Source organism: Triticum urartu, chromosome 6, assembly GCF_003073215.2.
Source record: "Triticum urartu cultivar G1812 chromosome 6, Tu2.1, whole genome shotgun sequence".
Lineage (NCBI taxonomy): Eukaryota > Viridiplantae > Streptophyta > Magnoliopsida > Poales > Poaceae > Triticum > Triticum urartu.
This window is the reverse complement of record NC_053027.1, coordinates 539,186,951-539,208,763: the sequence shown is the minus strand read 5'-3', so window position 1 is coordinate 539,208,763 and position 21,813 is coordinate 539,186,951. Positions and strand designations below refer to the sequence as shown.

The window sequence follows — 21,813 nt, the reverse complement described above, 5'->3', positions numbered from 1 at the left end:
CCTTTGGTGCAGCCCCTCCCTCTCTCCTAAGTCCTTCTCCTCTCCCGTGGTGCTTGGCGAAGCCCTGCAGGATTGCCACGCTCCTCCACCACCACCACGCCGTTGTGCTGCTGCTGGATGGAGTCTTCCTCAACCTCTCCCTCTCTCCTTGCTGGATCAAGGTGTGGGAGACGTCACCGGGCTGTACGTGTGTTGAACGCGGAGGTGCCGTGCGTTCGGCACTTGATCATCGGTGATTTGGATCACGACGAGTACGACTCCATCGACCCCGTTCACTTGAACGCTTCTGCTTAGCGATCTACAAGGGTATGTAGATGCACTCTCCTTCCCCTCGTTGCTGGTCTCTCCATAGATAGATCTTGGTGACACGTAGGAAAATTTTGAATTTCTGCTACGTTCCCCAACAATCTTCACCACGGGTTGTCACAAGCATAGGTTCTCTATATGCTTATTAGTAAGCTTGTGAACCCATTTGCTAGTTGTGTGTGGGAATGATAGGCCTTGCACCGTGTGCCTCATTCTTTCAAGACTTTATTGATGCTTAATGCTCTTCTGTACATTAGTCTTCTCAAGTGCATTGCCTTGACTCACACACATCTTTTTGGTTGAGCCCACTCTTAAGTTGCCTCTCTTACTTGTTGCTCAACCATGTGTTTGTTGCAAGTACTAGGCATAGTTTCATATATGCTCTCTTGCACTTGTTGTAAGTTTCTATTGATTTTGGGGGAGCTATGATCCTATTTTGTGCACTTTGTATCCAGATACAAAAATTCTTGATGTGCACAAATGATGGGGAGCTTCTCTAGTTTCTTTAGAACACTGCTCTGCTCTTATCATTATATCCTTTATTCATGTGGCTCGTAGGATCATTGGCCTGGTTGGTTCAATTGGTATCCTTTGATAGCTTGCTTCAATAGATATCTTTTGATTGCTTGATTGCTTGTTTCTCTCTTTGTTATGTCTTTGTGGCATATCTTCCTTTTGAAATCTTTGGGCCTCAATATAGTTTGTCTTCCTCCAAGTATTTACCGTTGTATGTGTGTTTTGCATTCCACTCTCTTGTTGAGAAATACACAATTTATGGAGGAACACATTTTATATTGGCCTTCTAAGCTTGTGAAAGAACATGCGGTGCCCCCATGTTTGGTTTTGGTAATTGATGACAATCTCTATGGACTAATGGTTGCCTTGAGTTATATTTGAAGGTTTTTGTCCATAGGCTTTTCTTGGAGTACATGTGTTGGTTTCAAGGAGAGTTTGTGTCGACCAAGGTGCTATTCAAGGAATTACCTAAAGATTGGTCTTGTGAGAGGTTGATCAAGACTAAGTCAAAGAGTGAATCAAGTTGACCAACCCACAAAGCATAGAAGATGTACCGAGAGGGATCAAGTGATCCCATGGTATGGTAAGCATTGTCAATTACGCTTCGTGTACTAACCCATGGTCTTCGTGAGGATTCTTTGTGGGGTTAGGTTGCGGTGTGCAAGGTCAAGTGGAGCATCACAAAGAGATCAAATGCTTGAAGCTTGCCGTCCTTTGTGGTGACAATGGACTTGGGAAGATGTGCGGAAGAGTGGCTCACCCATAGTGGAGTATGGGGGGAGCAATCAACTAGTCTTCATCAAGTCAACCCAATCAAGAAAGGTGGTCCAACTTGAGGGAGTCAAGATCGTCTTCATCTAGCTCAAGTGGACCATGTGCAAGGCAAAGGTTTGCCCTTGATAGGTTTTCTATTTTACCGGTCTCATGATGGTAGTTGGGAGACTGGGTTATAGGATCGATTGCCGTACTATCAAGGGGGGCTCTCGATGAGTAGCTTGATCGTATCGTTCGCTGAGAGCTCAAACCATTGCATCCTTGCATCATCTTTTTTGGTTCTTGTTTGGTTCTCTTTGAGAGTCTTAGAGCTTTTGGTCATCTTGATGACAAGTTTGAGTTCATCGAAAACGGAGTTCGCTTGCATACTCTATGATGTTTTCGTTGTTGGAGGTTTTGCCGGTTCTTCTTGGTTGGAGGTTTCCCTCCTCTATTTGTTGGCATACCTCCCCTGCCTCTTCTTACTATAACCAGTCGCTATTTTGATGCTACTCGTCATCTTGTTTCCAACAAGCTTGAGTTTGCTCAATTCGGAGCTCATATGCAGAAGTTATGGCAGTTCTTGTTCTCTTGAGTGTGGTTTTGTCAGGGTCCGCGTTGGAAAGGTTTGGGTGGATTCATCATGTACACGTCTCCTTATTTTCCCCTCCTTCTTCCTTGGAGCTTCCTCCGTTTTCTTGCCTCCCTTGTGTGGCTGCCGTTGTTGGTTGCGGTAGTACTGCTCCCAGGAAAGCGGTAGTACCGTAGGCATCAGCGGTAGTACCGTGTAGTGGCACGGTAGTACCGCAGGTGCCCACGGTAGTACCGCTCCCCTGGAGCCACACTACCGCTGCCCACCAGGCTAGTGCCGCCCCTTTGCGGTAGTAGGAGCGGATGTAATTTTTTACATCCACACCTACCGCGGTAGTACCGCTTTCGCGTGCGGTAGTACCGCGCTATGCGGTCAGGCAGTAGTACCGCCCCTCGGCAGTACTACTATGTCGGGTTTTTGCTACTTCCGTTTCTTTGCGGAAGTAGGCACGGAAGTTTCCCTTTTCCCCTGGTTGGGACTTTTGCCTCGCGGTAGTACCGCATGGGGGGCGCGGTAGTACCGCGCGTGCGGAAGTTCCGCCCCCAGCTCCTGTGCGTCTGTTTATCAGTTCTGTGCTGGGGTTGCGGCAGTACCGTGGGTCGGTACAGTAGTACCGCACAGCCGTGCGGTAGTACCACTTGGTTGCAAGAAGTAGTACCGCGCGGCCTTGCGGTAGTACCGCTGGCCAGGCGCGGTAGTACCGCTGGCCGCGGGCTGGTTGGTGGGTAACGGTTGGATTTTTCCTCACCTATAAAAGGGGGTCTTCTTCCCCAATGGACCTTATCCTTTTAGCTCGTGTTCTTCCCCCATTGTTGACCTTCTTCGAGCTTTCTAACTCTCAATCCCTCCAATGATTCTTGCTAGTTCTTGAGGGAAAAGAGAGAGGAGATCTAGATCCTCGTTTCCACCAATCACTTTCTCCTCTTTGTGAGGGGAACCCCTTGGATCTAGATCTTGGAGTTCTTGGTGTTCTCCTTCTTGTTCTTCCTCTCATTTTCCTCCCTAGCACTAGTTGCTTCCGTGGGATTTGAGAGAGAAGGACTTGGGCACTCTGTGTGCCCTTGCCATTGCATTTGGTGCATCGGTTTGAGTTCTCCACGGTGATACGTGGAAGTTACAAGTTGAGAAGCTTATTACTCTTGGGTGCTTGGTACCCTTGAGCTTGTTCCTCTTGGGTGCTTGGGCGCCCTAGACGGTTGGTAGTGTTCGGAGCTCAATCATTGTGGTGTAAAGCTCCGGGCAAGCTTCGGGGTCTCCAATTAGGTTGTGGAGATCGCCCTGAGCAATTTGACGGGTACCGGTGACCGCCCCCAAGGGTTGCCAAAGTGTACGGGTTCGGTGACCGCCCCCAAGGGTTGCCATTTGTACGGGTTCGGTGACCGCCCTCAAGGGTCCCTTAGTGGAATCACGGCATCTTGCATTGTGCGAGGGCGTGAGGAGATTACGGTGGCCCTAGTGGCTTCTTGGGGAGCATTGTGCCTCCACACCGCTCCAAACGGAGATTAGCATCCGCAAGGGTGTGAACTTCGGGATACATCGTCGTCTCCGCATGCCTCGGTTATCTCTTACCCGAGCCCTTTACTTATGCACTTTACTTTGTGATAGCCATATTGTTTCTTGTCATATATCTTGCTATCACCTAAGTAGTTTATCTTGCTTAGCATAAGTTGTTGGTGCACATAGGTGAGCCTAGTTGTTTTAGGTTTTGCGCTTGACAAATTAACCGTTAGGTTTATTCCGCATTTGTTCAAGCCTAAACCGTAATTATTTTAAAGCGCCTATTCACCCCCCCCTCTAGGCGACATCCACGATCTTTCAGCTTGTAGCCCATTTTGGCAATCGATGCCAATGGGGGAGAAGTTTCAGAGAGTTTTGTGGAGAAGTTTAGAGAGTTGTCTCTTCTGGCTTTGGTTTGTTCCTAAGCATACGCATCTCCTTCGCATGCATTATTGGTTGTTGCATTGCATGGTGATGCATAATTCCTTATATAAACTCTCTTCAAAGTGATTGTCATCAATTACCAACATGGGGGAGATTGAAAAGACATGCGGTGCCCCTATGTGTGGTTTTGGTAATTGATGACATTCTCTATGGACTAATGGTTGCATTGAGTTATATTTGAAGGATTTTTCCATAGGCATTTCTTGAAGTCCATGTGTTGGTTTCAAGGAGTTTATGGGTTGACCAAGGTGCTATTAAGGAATTATCCAAAGATTGGTCATGTGAGTGTTGAGCTTATTGCAAGCATGTCTTGAAGAAGATTGTGTGATCATTCATGTTTACCTTCAAGACATCATCCAAACGAAGAGAGTTGGAAAGATTCAAGGTTGATCAAGACTAAGTCAAGAGTGAATCAAGTTGATCAACTCACAAAGCGTAGAAGATGTACCGAGAGGGATCAAGTGATCCCATGGTATGGTAAGCATTGTCCATTGCACTTTGTGTACTAACCCATGTTCTATGTGAGAGTCTATGTGAGGTTAGGTACGTGTCCATGGGCTTGCGTCAAGAGGAAGATATCATACAACCCATGGAAAGGATGACATCAAGTGGTGGTCGTCATCAAGATTGCCGTGTGCAAGTTCAAGTGGAGCATCACGAAGAGATCAAGTGCTTGAAGCTTGCCATCCAGTTTGGTGTCAATGGACTTGTGAAGATGTGCCAAAGAGTGGCTCACCCATAATGGACTATGGGGGAGCGATCATCTAGTCTCCATCGAGCCAACACAATCAAGAAAGGTGGTCCAACTTGAGGGAGTCAAGATCGTCATCATCTAGCTCAAGTGGACCATGTGCAAGGCAAAGGTTTTCCCTTGATAGGTTTTCTATTTTATCGGTCTCATGGTGGTAGTTGGGAGACCGGGTTATAGGATCGTTTGACGTACTATCAAGGGGGGCTCTCAAGTTGGTAGCTTGATCATATCATTAGTAGAGAGCTCAAACCATTGCATCCTTGCATCATGTTTCTTGGTTCTTGTTTGGTTCTCTTTGTGAGTCTTAGAGCTTATGGTCATCTTAATGACAAGCTTGAGTTCATCGAAAACGGAGTTCGCATGTGTCTTCTATGATGTTTTCAGTGTTGGAGGTTTTACCGGTCTTATTCGAGGAAGGGTTCTCACCATTTTCTTATGGGCCTTTTCTAATTTGCTTCTTATTGTTATTTCTATCAAGATTGTGTTAGCCCTTGTCGCTAGCTTTCCAACAAACTTGGTTTCGTCGAATTTGGAGTCCGTTTGGAGAAGTTGTGTCAGTTTTGGTGTTCTGAAAAGGCTGCAGCGGTACTACCACGGACAGGAGCGGATGTAATTTTTTACTACCGCTTTTGGGAGCGGTACTACCGCTCTTGGGAGCGGTACTACCGCTTGGGGCAGTACTACTGCGGCCTCTTCCGTGGCTACTTGCGCTCGGGACCAAAAACTCATCACAAGTCCAGCGGTGATAGGCACGGATGTAATTTTTTAGTACCGCTCGCAAGCAGTAGTACCGCTACCCTTAGCAGTAGTACCGCTACCCCTAGCGGTAGTACCGTGAGGTCAAGCGGTACTACCGCTCCGACGGTTCTTCTGGCTTTTTTGCCTCCTCGCTATTGTGTTTCAAAGGGCTTCGGTAGTACCGCTCCTTGGAGTGGTAGTACCGCTCGGTGCGGGCCGTGAGCATAATGGTTGGATTTTTCTCCACCTATAAAAGGGGGTCTTCTTCCCCAATGAACCTTATCCTTTGAGCTCGTGTTCTTCCCCCATTGTTGACCTTCTTCGAGCTTGCTAACTCTCAATCCCTCCATGGATTCTTGCTAATTTTTGAGGGAAAAGAGAGAGGAGATCTAGATCCAAATTTCCACCAATCACTTTCTCCTCTATGTGAGGGGAACCCCTTGGATCTAGATCTTGGAGTTCTTGGTGTTCTCCTTCTTGTTCTTCCTCTCATTTTCCTCCCTAGCATTAGTTGCTTCGGTGGGATTTGAGAGAGAAGGACTTGGGCACTCCATGTGCCCTTGCCATTACATTTGGTGCATCGGTTTGAGTTCTCCACGATGATACGTGGAAGTTACAAGCTGAGAAGCTTATTACTCTTGGGTGCTTGGTACCCTTGAGCTTATTCCTCTTGGGTGCTTGGGCGCCCTAGACGGTTGGTGGTGTTCGGAGCTCAATCATTGTGGTGTAAAGCTCCGGGCAAGCGCCGGGGTCTCCAATTAGGTTGTGGAGATCGCCCCGAGCAATTTGACGGGTACCGTTGACCGCCCCCAAGGGTTGCCAAAGTGTACGGGTTCGGCGACCGCCCCCCAAAGGTTGCCATTTGTACGGTTTCGGTGACCGCCCTCAAGGGTCCCTTAGTGGAATCACGGCATCTTGCATTGTACGAGGGCGTGAGGAGATTACGGTGGCCCTAGTGGCTTCTTGGGGAGCATTGTGCCTCCACACCGCTCCAAACGGAGATTAGCATCCGCAAGGGTGTGAACTTCGGGATACATCGTCGTCTCCACGTGCCTCGGTTATCTCTTACCCGAGCCCTTTACTTTGTGATAGCCATATTGTTTCTTGTCATATATCTTACTATCACCTAAGTAGTTTTTCTTGCTTAGCATAAGTAGTTGGTGCACATAGGTGAGCCTAGTTGTTGTATGTTTTGTGCTTGACAAATTAACCGCTAGGTTTATTCCGCATTTGTTCAAGCCTCAACCGTAATTATTTTAAAGCGCCTATGCACCCCCACCCCCCCTCTAGGCGACATCCACGATCTTTCACTTGACCGCTTGTTTTGCACCCGAGGATTGCTAAGAATGGATTTACCCAAATTTATTTTTGAGTCGACTTACCTATTAAGTCACTTCTTTTTCTTAGTCGGATGTATAGACACGTTTTAGTGTGTTTGTTAACTCATTCCACTATCTATGTAGTGCATATCAAAATATCCAAAACACCTTATATTGAACAAAGGGTGTATTAAATAGAATATAAACTGAAGATACCTACGCTTAAACCATTAAATAAAACATATAAAAAAGATACCCACGCTCAAACCATTACCAGAGTAAAATAAAAAGATGCGATTAACTAGACTTCTTCCACAACGATGCCTTCAAAAAGAATAAGCGGCATCACACCATCATTGCTACATACGACCCACGACGAAGTTGTGCATTTATGTTGCCTAGACCAACACATCAGCAACGTTTTTCAAGATAAGGATTTTCATCTTGGTTGCCGATACCAACGACCGAAGCTAGCACATCAATAAGAAGACAATGGCGCGCGAGATAACGACGAGACCAACCACCGAAGTCAAGCATTGGCGAGGGGACAACACATTTAATAAGGTAGTGACGCAAGTTTATCGTTGTTGAGACCAACCAATCAAAGCCATAAAATAAGTTTTCACTCCACAATCCAGACATGAATCAGTAATCGAATCACCATATGAAAGACAGATCTTTCGATAGTCACCCCGGCATGTACTCCATGTCAAACAGAAATGACACTAGCAGATGGGTGGGACATCCTCCTACAATAGAGCACTGCTCGAGCCGTCAGGGTGTCGTCCATGGCGCGTCCCTAATATGCCAATAGCCACACCACACCCGTGTGAACTGGACTGTAGCATCTGTCATATCCCCGAGGCTGTTGCCTCAGCTTCCTACGTGTTAACGACCAGCATTTTGCTCAAGGCCATCGCCCCCCCCCCCCCCCCCCCCCTAACAGCAGAGATGTAGTGCTATTTTGCTGATGAATAGTGCTAAAATTAGTGATTAATTCCTGTCAAATGCATGTTTTTCATTGGCTTGGCCCTCCCCAAGCAGTTTTAACATCATTCGGCCCCGTTGATACAATTTTCTTGGCTCCGCCATTGGATGGAATAGCGACTTCACATTGCGATCACATCCAAATTGTAGGGGGTGGAGTGCTTGTACTCCAAACTTTCTAAAGCCCCGTCAGCTTTATTTTCGCTTTGACGGAATTCGAATGTGTGGACCGGTTGGCGCGCACGCGCATGTGACTCGGTTGGCTTGTGCGACACGCAGGCCGTGTCGTGTCCAATACTAGCATGATATTAGTATCTCTTTCTCTGGTGAGGCGAGCCATGGCAGGGAGGGCAGGGCAACACAACATTGGATGACGCTGCGCGTGTGCACGCACATAAATCTTCGCCTGCTTATCTTTAAAATTATTATCATTATTCGGAAATCTTCACTTCATACAAGTTGCAAGGCCGTAGAATAAAAATGTCCCGGCTCGTGCCACACGTATTTTACTACTGTACGTGATAGGTCAACCATGTAAGTACTACCGTGACAGTGACAGCATAGTACTCCCTCCATTTTAAAATACTTGATTTCAATTTGTTTAAAAATGGATGCACCTACATACTAAAACATGTTTAAATACATTTATATTTTGACAAATAAAATGCATGTATTGTAGAACGGAGGGAGTACAAATCAAGGAGGGAGCCGCATCTTCCTACTTGCGCGAGAGCGACTTCCGTTATGTTGGCTCCAAAAATGTAGTGCGACTGTTGCCATTTGAGAATCAGTACCGACTCTAGTAAAGATTGTGCTGCCACATGTGTTGTGTCATGAAAAATGAAAAGGTGCTTTTAAGCAGGGACATGCATAAGTTGCATATATGGATACATTGTTGCATGCGGCCAATATTCTATTCTCGCTAAAAGAAAAGGAATTGCAGCTTTCTTATAGTATTCCGAAGCAAAGGGAGCACTATAAAAACGTTTGTCCCTTTTCTTTTTTTTCTCTTGGCCGATTTGCCCTAAATCCGACGGCCGCCTCTTCATTGTCGTCTTCTTTTCTTCCTCGCCCAGCCTAACCCGGCGCTCGTCACCCTCCGCCATCGGCCTATCTGCTTGCCGTTGTCACCCATGGACAGCGGCTCTGCACATCGTCTCATGGCCTTGCCCTGCCCGACCCGCCCTCTCCGTCGTGCTATCGTTGCATCAACCATCCCCCATTTTCCTTAAAAGCCTCCTGGCTTCGGCGAGCACCCCCGCACACACACCTGTCAAACCTCCGTCTCGTCTTCATGCAAGGGGCTGCCACAGACGGCAATGTCATCTTTGTGTCAAGCTCGGGGCTGACATATTATCGATCGAACCTAATTTATTTGTACTCCTTTTGTTTCATAATATAGTGCATATATATCTTTTGAAAAGTCAAATTTTACATACTTTGACCAAGTTTGTAGATGAAACTACCTATATCTACAATATGAAATATGTATAATGTGAAAACACGTCTTATGATGTAATAATATGTATTTGGTATTCAAGATATATATGTTTTTATATGCAAACTTGATCAAAATTTGTAAAGTTTGACTTCTCAAAAAATATATACGCACTACATTATGAAACGGAGGGAGCATCCTAAAGCTGCGATGATTAATTAGGATCGAAAGAGAGTAGATTTTCTCGAAAAGATATTGCAAATTTTGTTCCGGCGCCACTTTACCACCACTTGGCACTTGGCCTACCATTTGAACCGCGGTAACACCACTAACTAACCCCGAGCTTTTAACCCATTGCATTAGCGACGGCTGACAAAGCGATTAACCAACCCCAAGACGGTCAGGCAGTTTCCGCTTCGTCGTCTTCTCCGGGTCCTCCACCTCGTCGCCTCCCTCCCTCCACCCCTCGAACTCCTCGCCCCGCCGGCTCCCAAATCCCGCCTCCCCGCCTTAATCCCCTCCCACCGCCGACGCGGAGGAGACCGGCCACCAGCCGTCTCGCCGCCGGATTCGGCCACTGATCGAGGGCTGCTTGCCTTGCTTTGGGTGCTCGGATTGGATGGCGGGCCGGTCGCGGGGCCCCTGGTCGGCGTAGCGGGCTGGCCGGCGCCATGTTTGCGCCGAGGAAGGTGGAGGACGAGATGGCGCTGGGCAGGCAGAGGACCGTCAGGTGAGCCGCGGCGGCCTAGCTGCCCGATCTGCTGCTTTTGGTCAGGGATCCAGCATTTGGGGCCGTGCTTCGGCGCGAGCTTCGGGGCTGGGGGCCCGGCAGCATCAGTGTGATTCGTGTCGTTATTCTGTTAGAGCAGGCAGTTGCAGTGTCTTAAATTTTAAGTTGTTAAGCTATACTGTAGGCTGTAGCATGGAGCTTTTCCCCTTTTTGGTTGATCTGGTCGGCGTTAAAGTAAAAGGCAGCATCACATAAAGTAAAACTGTTGATTGAGAACCCAATTCGTGTTGAGGTACAGTAATCTTCTGAACCGTTTTGAAATACAGGGATCCAGCATTTAGGACTGTGCTTCGGCGCGAGCTTCGGGGTTGGGGGCTCGGCAGCATCAGTATGATTCGTGTCGTTAGTCCGTTAAGAGCATGCAGTTGCAGTGTCTTAATTTTTTTGAGTTGTTAAGCTGTACTAGCATGGAGCTTTTCCCCTTTTTGGTTGATCTGGTCGGTGGAATTTAGCATTTATGGATAAAGTAAAAGGCAGCATCACATAAACAAATACTGTTGATTGAGAACTAAATCTGTTTTGAAGTACAGTAGTCCTCTGCTTTTTTGATATGGAATGGAGAATATTTCTTCTGAATTGTAAAAAATTATTATGCATGTTCTTAGTAAGGAATATGAAATTGCAACCAAGTGAGATGCTCTATTCCATGTACTGTGTGTTCTGAATGGTTCAAATGCCATCTTTTGTGATGCTGCTGCCATTCACAGGTTCTATGATGAGAGGGCAAAGCCAGCGATACCGATCCAACAGAAACAGGCAGCGTTCGCTGCTAGTAAACTCGGCGTCGCGAGCTCAGGGAAGAACAAGATTTTCGTGGGAGGGGATGCGCAGCAGTACAAGATTTTCGATCCGTCAAGTGACTTCATCTTGATGTGGAACCGCATTTTCCTTTTTTCGTCCTTCCTTGCTCTATTTATAGACCCCCTGTACTTTTACGTGCCCAAAATCGTCTATGGCGACACCTATTCCTGTGTTGGGACAGACAGACATTTAACCATCATCATTACATTCTTCCGATCAATTGCCGATCTCTTGTATGTGGTTCACATCATAATGAAGTTCAGAACTGCTTTTGTTAAAACGAGCTCAACCTTGCGGGTTTTTGGAAGAGGAGACCTTGTCACAGACCCTAAAGAGATTGCATGGAAGTATTTGAGATCTGACTTTGCAATTGATGTGGTGGCTGCATTGCCTTTGCCGCAGGTAACTTGCTAGTCTTCCTTTTTATTCTAATAAATGGAATATTAACAGTACTAATGAAGTAATGATCCCTGGTTTTAGGACGTTTGTCGTGATTGTTAGTATTTGCAATATTTGATCTTATTTAACGCAGATGTGCTATATTAAGCATGAAATTGTAAGATGAGATTGAACTCAAATAATTTTCTTCAATGCAGTTGCAGTCCAGGCATTTTCTGAAAATATGTATCTTTACTTTATGTGCAGATCATAGTCTGGTATGTGATACCAGCTATCAAGTATTCTGGTGCTGAGCATAACAATAACATTCTGGTGCTTATAGTTCTTGCTCAGTATCTTCCAAGACTATATCTCATATTCCCTTTAACTTATGAAATTGTCAAAGCTACTGGAGTTGTCGCAAAGACTGCCTGGGAAGGGGCTGTATACAACCTGCTACTTTACTTGATAGCTAGTCATGTACGGTATCTGTATGCAAACTTTCATCATTTCGTATCTTGAAGTTCAATTTAAAGTCAAATGTATTGCTCAAGTTTTCATCCTTTATTCTTTCTTATGTAGCAAATTTCTTAGAATCCCTGTTCTTTTTCATTCAGGTTCTAGGTGCACTATGGTACTTGCTATCTGTTGATCGCCAAACAGCCTGCTGGAAAATGAATTGCAGGAATGAAAGTGATTGTAATATTAGGTACCTAGACTGTGATACACCAAATCAGACATGGGCTAGTACGACTGATCTCTTCAGCCGCTGCAATGCTAGCAATGACAGCATCACCTTCGACTATGGCATGTTTCAGCCTGCTCTGTCAAATCAAGCGCCTGCTCAGGGTTTCTTGAGAAAGTTCTTCTATTCCCTTTGGTGGGGTTTACAGAATCTAAGGTATTTCTGTCGTGGACATCTTGATATTGTAGGGTACTAAATACTAAGTGGGAAACTTAGGTTGCAGTTTCCTTTAAAAATCGGCGGCTCTTTGATATCGTTATATACTTATGTTAGTTGAAAGTTTTGATGAGAACCTCAGAGCATTATGTGTTAAACAAAATGTGTTCGGATCTTACTCTTTCAGTCCCAGTTGAATGTACATTGCAAAATTAACTTAGAAGTTCTAATCTTGTCATTATCAGTTGTCAGGATCGATAAGTGGTTCTCTAACATGGTATATGTTTCGTCCATTTTCTGTACAGTTGCTACGGCCAGACTCTTTCTGTGAGCACCTACATTGGTGAGACACTGTACTGTATATTCTTGGCGGTACTCGGTCTTGTCTTGTTTGCGCATTTGATTGGAAATGTGCAGGTACATTTTATACATACTTAATTATGCTCTGTACATTATAAAAGTTTGTTATTCATGAGCATGAAATTCATCATTTTAGTCATAATGTATTAATGTAAACTGTTTTTTTAGAATATGTTATCTTACATTATTTTTATTATTATTCCAGACCTACCTGCAATCTATCACTGTGAGGGTTGAGGAGTGGAGATTAAAGCAAAGAGATACTGAGGAGTGGATGAGACATCGTCAACTTCCTGATGAACTGCGGGAAAGAGTTAGACGATTTATCCAGTACAAGTGGCTTGCAACTCGAGGTGTGAATGAAGAGTCTATATTACAGGTTCTACCAGCGGATCTACGGCGTGACATTAAACGCCACCTTTGCTTGGATCTTGTTCGCCGGGTAGATACTTTTACAAACTTTTCTACAAATACATAAAACTGCATGTTTGAAACTTCCGGGTTTGCCCTTTGGACTAGACTTCTTGTTATTATTATCATGTGCTAATCTCTCTTTCTACTGTGAGGTTTCAGGTACCCTTTTTCTCCCAGATGGACGACCAACTTCTAGATGCCATATGTGTGCGTCTTGTATCATCACTGTGTACAAAGGGCACATACATTGTCCGTGAGGGTGATCCCGTGGCTGAGATGCTTTTCATCATCCGCGGGAAACTGGAGAGCTCCACAACAAATGGTGGCCGCACAGGCTTCTTCAATTCAACTACGCTGAAAGCTGGTGATTTCTGCGGTGAGGAACTTCTTGGATGGGCTCTTGTCCCGAAGCCTACCGCCAGTTTGCCGTCATCCACTCGCACAGTGAGGGCACAAATAGAAGTGGAGGCCTTTTCACTCCAGGCTGAGGATCTCAAGTTTGTGGCCAGCCAATTTAGGCGGTTGCACAGCAAGAAGTTGCAGCACACTTTCCGATACTACTCACACCATTGGAGAACCTGGGGCGCGTGCTTCATCCAAGCTGCCTGGCGGCGCTACAGGAGGAGGAAGATGGCGAAGGACCTGAGTATGAGGGAGTCATTCCATTCCATGAGATCAGAAGACTCGGATGGTGAAGATGACCCTCCACCAAAGAAGAATATCTCTCTAAGAATGATGGCCGGGAAAGTCATGGCTGGGAACAGGAAAGGGCTTCAGGCCATAAAAGAGTTGCCGACACTAAAGAAGCCGGACGAGCCAGATTTCTCGCTCGAACCCTACGAGTAAGGTATAATGGTCTATCCAGAACGGTCACTGATCCTCTAGCCCTGCTACCAAGTTAATCGTCTTTGCTGCATTGAGGAGACTGTAATCCGGTTGGAATTTGGATTCGCAGAACCGGTCATTGATGCGAGAATTCTAATTAACACTGAATCCCAAATGCATCGTGGGAGACCTTACGAAGAGATGCTAAACAGATTATATACTACACATAGATATTCTAGTCATCGTTATGTTGTACATTCAAGATGTGTATCTGTGTTTGTAAAATTCTTGGTGCCTCAGCACAGGGCGCCGCTACACTGACTGTCTCAGCTTCAAAAAATGCTGACATTGAAGCCATAGTATGAAGTACTCCTTAAAGAAATACAAGAGCGTTTAGACCAGTGATCTATAAACACTCTTATATTTCTTTATGGAGGGAGTACCTTTTTGGAGTCTTTTTAGTACGAGGTTTGCTATTTTGTGTAAAGAAATGCAGAGCATATCCCCCATCGGGCCATCACACAGTCTATTTCCATTTGTTAAAGCTTGAGTAAACTGTCAGCAAATTATTTTTTGACGCTACTGATTCTGCCAGGCCACTTTGCTGTAGCTGAAACTGAACATGAATTTAGCAGAAAGCTACCAGTTATTGAACATTGAAGGACCAAAATTTGATTGAGAGAATTGGCAAGGGCCGCGCGAACGCGTACCCCCTCTATCACAAATTACGACGTCCACTCTCCCACTTGGGGAGATGGTAGGCCAGCGCATCCACCAGGTGCAATGTGGACCACTAGCCTAGGCCACGACTCTTCTTGATCAGCCGTCGACCCCGTCCAGGTAAGTATGTTGCAACGATGCACCAGGGGCTCATTATATAGCAACCTCTCCCTCCCCTGCCTCCTCTTGTTGGCGAGGTGGTACTAAACAAACTAAGAGCGCCGTGGTGTACTGGTGCAAGGTCGTGGGCCTGGTTCTGATGGGCTTCCGGTGCTCAGGCCTAGTTCATTAGAAAAACTCTCTCTGGAAGGTAGGCGTGGGCTGTCCGCGGCGAGCGCTACCCACATCCAAGCCCACATAAATCATCTTCATGCCCTAAAAAAGGAAAAAAAAATCATCTTCGTGGACGTCCACGGGTAAAAGGTGCTGAAACGACGTGGACTGTCCTGCCATGGCCGAGAGGAGCCCCCGCCCCCGGCCATGGCCACTACAAGATCCCCGCTCGTGGCCACCCACTGCCCCCGCATCACGGGTTCTCCTGATCCACTGCGGCAAGTTCTGCAGTCATAGCAGCGGCGGAAACGAAGGCAGTGAAAGGCCGGCATGGCCGCGCGGGGGAGCACCACCGGAGGGTGTTGGGGCCGGGAGGCCAGGTGCTTCTGATGCCCATCGACGGCAAGCGCCACGTGTGGCACAAGGGTTTGGCGATATCAACGAGGTCTGCAAGAGCCCCGAGGACCCAAGAAGGGAAGAACAAGGTAAGCAGATGCGCAGTCTTTGAAGATATATTCAGTTCTCTCCTCTCTGGTTATTTTTGATGTTTTCAGATTATGTAGTAGTAGTAGTTATGTACGAGAGAACGCAATCTTGCTGTGCACAAACTAGTGCGTTTTCCATATGAAGTTCATCCATGTCAAATCTTTGTGCTGACTTGTAGGAACGCTGCTGCAAGATGAGTTGTGCCAATGTGTTTGTCAAAGCAGACTTGCATAACAGGTAGCGTATATCAGTATATGTGTGTGTGCCTAAGCTAGTATCGCTCACTTTGGAAATGAAATTAAAGCTTGGTCAGCTGGAAGGAAGCTCAGCTGTTGGACAGACCAGATAAGAGTTCCTTATATACATTGGGGTTCTCTGTTAATTTTGCTATGCTAGTCTAACTGATGATACCCTGAACCCTGCACCCCGTCCATGAGATCAGAAGACTCGGATGGTGAAGATCGATGTCCCTCCACCCAAGAGGAATGTCTCTCTAAGAAATAAGAATGGTGGCCGGGAAAGTCATGGCTGGGAACAGGAAAGGGCTTCAGGCCATAAAAGAGTTGCCGACAGTAAATGCTTCTCGGTCGAACCGTACGAGTAAGGTACTCCCTCCGTTCCAAATTACTCGTCGCAGAGATGGATGTATCTAGAACTAAAATACATCTAGATACATCCATACCTACGACAAGTCGACAAGTAATTCGGAACGGAGGGAGTATAATGTTCTATTCAGAACGGCCACTGATTCTCTAGCTCTGCTACCAATTTAGTCTTCTTTGCTGCATTGAGGAGACTGTAACCCAGTTGGAATCCAGATTCGCAGAACCGGTCGTTGATGCGAGAATTATAATTAACACTGAATCCCAAATGCATGGTGGGATTCCTTACCAAGAGATGCTTAACAGTTTAAAGTACACATAGATAATATAGTCATCATTACATTGTACATTCAGATGTAGAGTATCTGTGTTTGTAAAATTCTTGGTGCCTCAGCACAGGGTGCCGCTACACTGACTGTCAGAGCTTCAAAGAAATCCTGACATTGAAGCCATAGTCTGTACCATTTTGGAGCCTGTAAAGTACAAGGTTTGCTATTTTGTTGAAAGTATAGACTGTAAAGGCCACTTGAACATCGACTTCAGATAGTGCTGCATATGCGTCTGATCACACTATCTATTTCTAAACAGTCACACTGGATTGAGTGACCTGTCAGCAATTTGAAACACCATATATGCAGACTCTGCAAGGCCAGGATAATAAAGTAGTAAATGAAACTGAACGTGAATTCAGCACAAAGAACCACTAAAGTAGGAAGGACCAAAATTTGATTTAGAGAACTGGCAGGGGCCGCGCGAAAAGTGGTAAATGAAACTGAACGTGAATTCAGCACAAAGAACCACTAAAGTAGGAAGGACCAAAATTTGATTTAGAGAACTGGCAGGGGCCGCGCGAAAAGTGGTAAATGAAACTGAACGTGAATTCAGCACAAAGAACCACTAAAGTAGGAAGGACCAAAATTTGATTTAGAGAACTGGCAGGGGCCGCGCGAAAAGTGGTAAATGAAACTGAACGTGAATTCAGCACAAAGAACCACTAAAGTAGGAAGGACCAAAATTTGATTTAGAGAACTGGCAGGGGCCGCGCGAAAAGTGGTAAATGAAACTGAACGTGAATTCAGCACAAAGAACCACTAAAGTAGGAAGGACCAAAATTTGATTTAGAGAACTGGCAGGGGCCGCGCGAACGCGTACCCCCTCTACCACAAATTACGACGTTCACTCTCCCACTCGGAGAGATGGTAGAGGCTAGCTCATCCACCAAGTGCAATGTGGACCACTAGCCTAGGCGACGACTCTTCTTGATCAGCCGTCGACCCCGTCCAGGTAAGAGCATCTCCAACAAGTTGTATGTTAGTCTTGTTGGTAGAATGTCCATGTCATCAACCATCGCCATTGATAGCCAAGTACTCTCAGCTTACATACAATTCATTAGAGTAGTTGTATGATAGCCAAGTACTCTCAGGTGGCCATCGCCATCGAGACCATGCTCGACGTCACGACCATGTCGGTAGATGAGCTCACCGGCCGGCTGCACGTCGTCGAGGATCGCCTGGAGGAGGACAACAACGACGGCGGCTCGGGTGACCGCCTACTTCTCATTGAATAGGAGTGGCACGCCCGTATGAAGGACAAGGTACAGGGCAGCAGCTCCTCTGGTGGGAACGGCGGACGTGGCCGTGGCGGCGGGCGCAACGGCGGCGAGCGAGACAAGGCGCCGAAGCGCAATGGCAAGTACCACAACTGCGGCGTGTGGGGGCACTTCGCCCGCGAGTGCTACAAGCCGCACCAGGAGCGGCGTGAAGGCAGCGAGGAGGCCCACCTCGCGCAAGGAGAAGACGACCAGCCGGCAATCTTGCTAGCCCGGTGTGCGACGAGGTCGTGCACGACGCTGCGCCGGAGGAGAACAGCGGGCGCGCTGACGCCCCAACAGGCGCGGCGCTGGCGCCGAACGGCAGCCGCGGAGCAAGTCCGGGCGCCACGGAGGTGGTGAACCTCAACGAGGAGCGCGTCGTGCCGGTGGACGCGGGCGCCGGTGTGTGGTACTTCGACATCGGCGCGAGCAACCACATGACCGGTGACAAGGAGCTGTTCGCCACGCTCGACGAGTCTGTCAAGGGCACGGTAAAATTCGGCGATGGATCGCCCGTCAGCATCTGCGGGCGCGGCACGATCGTCTTCGAGTGCAGGCAGAAGGGCCACCGGGCGCTCACGGACATGTAACTGATCCCGAGGCTGCGCAGCAACATTGTGAGCCTCGGCCAGCTGGACGAGCTCGAGTGCAAGACGGTGGTCGAAGACGGCGTGCTGGAGCTGTTCGACCGCGACCGCGCGCTGCTCACACAGGTGACGCGCTCCAAGAATAGGTTGTACACCATCAGGCTGAAGATGGCGGCGCCTGTATGCCTCCTGTCCGTCATGCAGGACGAGGCCTGGCTGTGGCATGGACGCTACGGCCACCTGAACTTCCGTTCTCTCCGTGCTCTCGCTGAGAAAGGCATGGCGGAGGGCGTGCCGTCGATCGAGCGCGTCGAGGAGTTCTGTGACGGGTGCGCCCTTGGAAAGCAGCACCGCGTCCCGTTCCCGCAAGCGTCCAAGTATCGCGTCGAGCGTGGGCTCGAACTGGTCCACAGCGACCTGTGCGGGCCGATCAAACCAGCCACGGCGGGCGGGAATAGGTATTTCTTGTTAATGGTCGATGATCATAGCCGTTTCATGTGGATCGAGGTGATCAAGTCCAAGGATGAGGCGTTCAAGCGCTTCAAGCGGGTCAAGGCGCTCGCGGAGGCGACGCCGGGCAGGAAGCTCCTGGCGTTTTGCTCCGATCGTGGCGGCGAGTTCAACTCCGCCGTGTTCCGGGAGTACTGCGATGACCACGGCATCAAGCATTGCACCACCGCTCCCTACACGCCACAGCAAAACGGTGTCGTCGAGCGCCACAATCAAACGGTGGTGGAGATGGCGCGCTGTCTGTTGAAAAGCATGGGCGTGCCGGCGGTCTTCTGGGGCGAGGCCGTGCGCACCGCGGTCTATCTGTTGAACCGCGCGTCCACACGCAGCCTGGATGGGCGAACTCCGTACAAGGCGTGACACAACCGGAAGCCCAAGGTACATCATCTTCGTGTGTTTGGATGCGTAGCACATGTGAAGCGCCTCAGCCCCGGCATCGACAAGCTGGCTGATCGCTCGACGCCCATGGTCTTCGTCGGCTACGAGGACGGCGCCAAGGCCTACCGGGTGTACGACCCGGCGACGAAGCAGCTGCGCGTCACGCGCGACGTAGTGTTTGAGGAGCACCGAAGATGGGACTGGAGCGGCGGCGCTGACGCGACGCCTACGCCATGCGCCACATTTGAGGTGGTGTACCGTGACCTGCCGACCGGCGGGCACCACGATCTGAGCGCAACACCACAGACCGCCACGCCCGAAGGACCAGGTCTGGACAGCCCACCGCAGGCAACGCCGGGCACAACGGCCCCGCGCGCCCACAACTGGGCGACGCCACCGTCGCATGACACCGAACGGCATGACGCGGCGGTCGGCGCTGTGCTGCGGTACAGGCGCATGGCCAACATGGAGCAGGAGCTCGACGATGCTTGGGAGGATGAGCAGGTGGAGGTGAACCACCTCTGCTTGCTAGCCGCGGAGGAACCAGGCGGCGTTGAGGAGGCAAGAGGAGATCCCAGCTGGAGGCGCGCCATGAAAGATGAAATGGACGCGATCAGGAGCAACGACACCTGGGAGCTCGCCACGCTCCCGCCCGGTCACGTCGCCACCGGGCTCAAGTGGGTCTTTAAGGTCAAGAAGGATCCAACTGGCAACATTGTGAAGCATAAGGCGAGGCTTGTCGCGAAAGGCTACGTGCAGCTGCAGGGGGTGGACTTCGATGAGGTCTTCGCTCCGGTGGCGCGCATGGAGACCGTGCGCGTCCTGCTCGCGCTCGCCGCGCACTCCGGGTGGCAAGTCCACCAGATGGACGTCAAGTCCGCGTTCCTGAATGGCGAGCTGGTCGAAGAAGTATACGTGCACCAGCCCCCCGGTTTCATCGACTCCGACAACGAGAACAAGGTGCTCAGGCTGCGCAAGGCGCTCTACGGGCTGCGCCAGGCCCCGCGCGCCTGGAACGCCAAGCTCGATAGCGAGCTCACCAACCTGGGCTTCGAACGAAGCCCTCTGGAGCACGCCGTGTATCGAAGGACAACCGAAGCGGGTGTCTTGCTTGTCGGCGTGTAAGTTGACGATCTGGTGACCACCGGCACTGACGTGAAGGAAATCAAGAGCTTCAAGGAGCAGATGCATCATCTGTTCGACATGAGCAACCTTGGCCTCCTGAGTTATTACTTGGGGATCGAGGTTGAGCAGCGTGAGGGCGTGATCACGCTGTGTCAGAGCACCTATGCAGAAAAGGTGCTGGAGCAGGCAGGGACGAAGGACTGCAACTCGAGTCACACGCCCATGGAGCACCGGCTGCAGCTGATCAAGGGCGACACCGGCGGCGGCATCGACGTCACCAAGTACTGGAGTGTTGTTGGGAGCTTACGCTACCTCTGCAACACTAGGCCGGATATCACGCACGCCGTCGGCATCGTCAGCCGGCACATGGAAGCGCCGAGAGCGCCGCACTGGGCGGCGGTGAAGCAGATCCTCCGCTACGTCCGAGGGACCTCTGGCTATGGGTGCTGCTACAAGAGGACCATGGAGGAGGCCGAGCTGGTGGGATACAGTGACAGCGACCTCGCCGGCGACGTCAACGATCGCAAGAGTACAACTGGGGTGGTGTTCTTCCTCAACGGCAGCCCAATCACATGGACATCGCAGAAGCAGAAAGTCGTCGCCCTCTCCTCCTGTGAAGCAGAGTACATGGCGGCGGCGACGGCGGCGTGCCAGGGCATCTGGCTGAGCCGTCTCTACGGCGAGCTGGCCGGGAGCGGCCCCATGACGGTGAAGCTATTCATTGACAACAAGTCAGCGATTGCGCTGAGCAAGAACCCGGTGCATCACGATCGGAGTAAGCACATTGGCATACGCTTCCATTTCATTCGTGAATGTATCGAGGATGGAAAAGTGCAGGTTGATCATGTTGGAACTGAAAGACAACTCCCCGATCTCCTCACTAAAGCACTAGGGTGCGTCAGGTTCAGTTTGCTGAGGGAGTGCCTTGGTGTCGTCGAAGTGAAGGGATCTTAGGCAACAGGATTAGGTGGTGATTTGTTGGAAAAGTTGTAATCCTGTCGCACCTCTTTTCTCGTAGTTTTTGCTTTCTGCAAATAAACCTGACCATGTAGCGTGAGCGTGTTCACGTACTGGTCGGAGCAGTAGTTAGGTAGGCTTGCACATTGCTACATCTAGCTCGTGGGATGGCACGAGCAACGGTTGTAACGACGGAGCCTTGTGCGTGGTCAAGGAACGTGGGATGGCACGTCCGCATAGCTTGGTCATGGCGCAAGATTAGAATCGATCTGTTAGTTAGTTCTTGAGCTGTTAAATAAATAGAGAAACAGAAAAGCTGCAAGTCGCACGCAGCGCAAAACCTCTCTCTCGTGTGTGTGTGTGTGTGAGTTCATCGAGCCCGTAGTCTAGCTACAACATTTTCTTGCTGATATGAGTTACCTGAAGCCATGGACTGATTATGATTCCAAACTGACAGAGGGAGATGTGTGCAGTCTTAGAAGATGTATTCAGTTCTCTCCTCTCGGGTTAATATTGATGTTTTTCAGATTATGCAGCAGCAGCAGCAGTAGTAGTTCTGTACTATGAGAGACTATAATCTTGTTGTGCACAAACTAGTGCGTCTTTCATCTGAAGTTCATCCATGGTCAAATCTTTGTACTAACTTGTAGGAACACTGCTGCAAGATGAGTTGTGCCAATGTGTTTGTCAAAGCAATGGGTGGGTGCTTCAGACTTGCATAACATGGTATCGTATATGTGTATGTGCCCAAGCTAGTATAGCTCACTTTGGAAA

At 48.8% G+C, this 21,813-nt stretch overlaps 1 protein-coding gene and 2 non-coding genes across 3 annotated transcripts; 1 reads left to right on the top strand and 2 right to left on the bottom strand.

Moving 5' to 3' along the window:
- The first annotated feature begins 9,717 nt into the window (after window positions 1–9,717).
- LOC125515038 (cyclic nucleotide-gated ion channel 17-like) lies at window positions 9,718–14,211 on the top strand. The gene is made up of 7 exons (XM_048680453.1): window positions 9,718–10,071; window positions 10,839–11,334; window positions 11,578–11,790; window positions 11,928–12,211; window positions 12,517–12,628; window positions 12,777–13,013; window positions 13,145–14,211. The coding sequence occupies exons 1-7, from the start codon at window positions 10,013–10,015 to the stop codon at window positions 13,829–13,831; spliced, it is 2,088 nt and encodes a 695-aa protein (XP_048536410.1). The 5' UTR covers window positions 9,718–10,012; the 3' UTR covers window positions 13,832–14,211.
- Window positions 14,212–14,498: 287 nt separating this feature from the next.
- On the bottom strand, window positions 14,499–14,658 carry LOC125517682. The gene has a single exon (XR_007287730.1). It is a non-coding gene; the product is annotated as a U1 spliceosomal RNA (small nuclear RNA).
- A 2,362-nt stretch (window positions 14,659–17,020) lies between these two features.
- On the bottom strand, window positions 17,021–17,183 carry LOC125517784. The gene has a single exon (XR_007287794.1). It is a non-coding gene; the product is annotated as a U1 spliceosomal RNA (small nuclear RNA).
- Between the last annotated feature and the right edge of the window lie 4,630 nt (window positions 17,184–21,813).

Bases quoted from the DNA above. Each gene is read 5' to 3' on its own strand.
- LOC125515038 (XM_048680453.1), top strand. From the start codon at position 10,013: ATGTTTGCGCCGAGGAAGGTGGAGGACGAGATGGCGCTGGGCAGGCAG. The intron at 10,072-10,838 runs GTGAGCCGCGGC...TGCCATTCACAG, and splicing joins GGCAGGCAGAGGACCGTCAG to GTTCTATGATGAGAGGGCAA. The intron at 11,335-11,577 runs GTAACTTGCTAG...CTTTATGTGCAG, and splicing joins CTGCATTGCCTTTGCCGCAG to ATCATAGTCTGGTATGTGAT.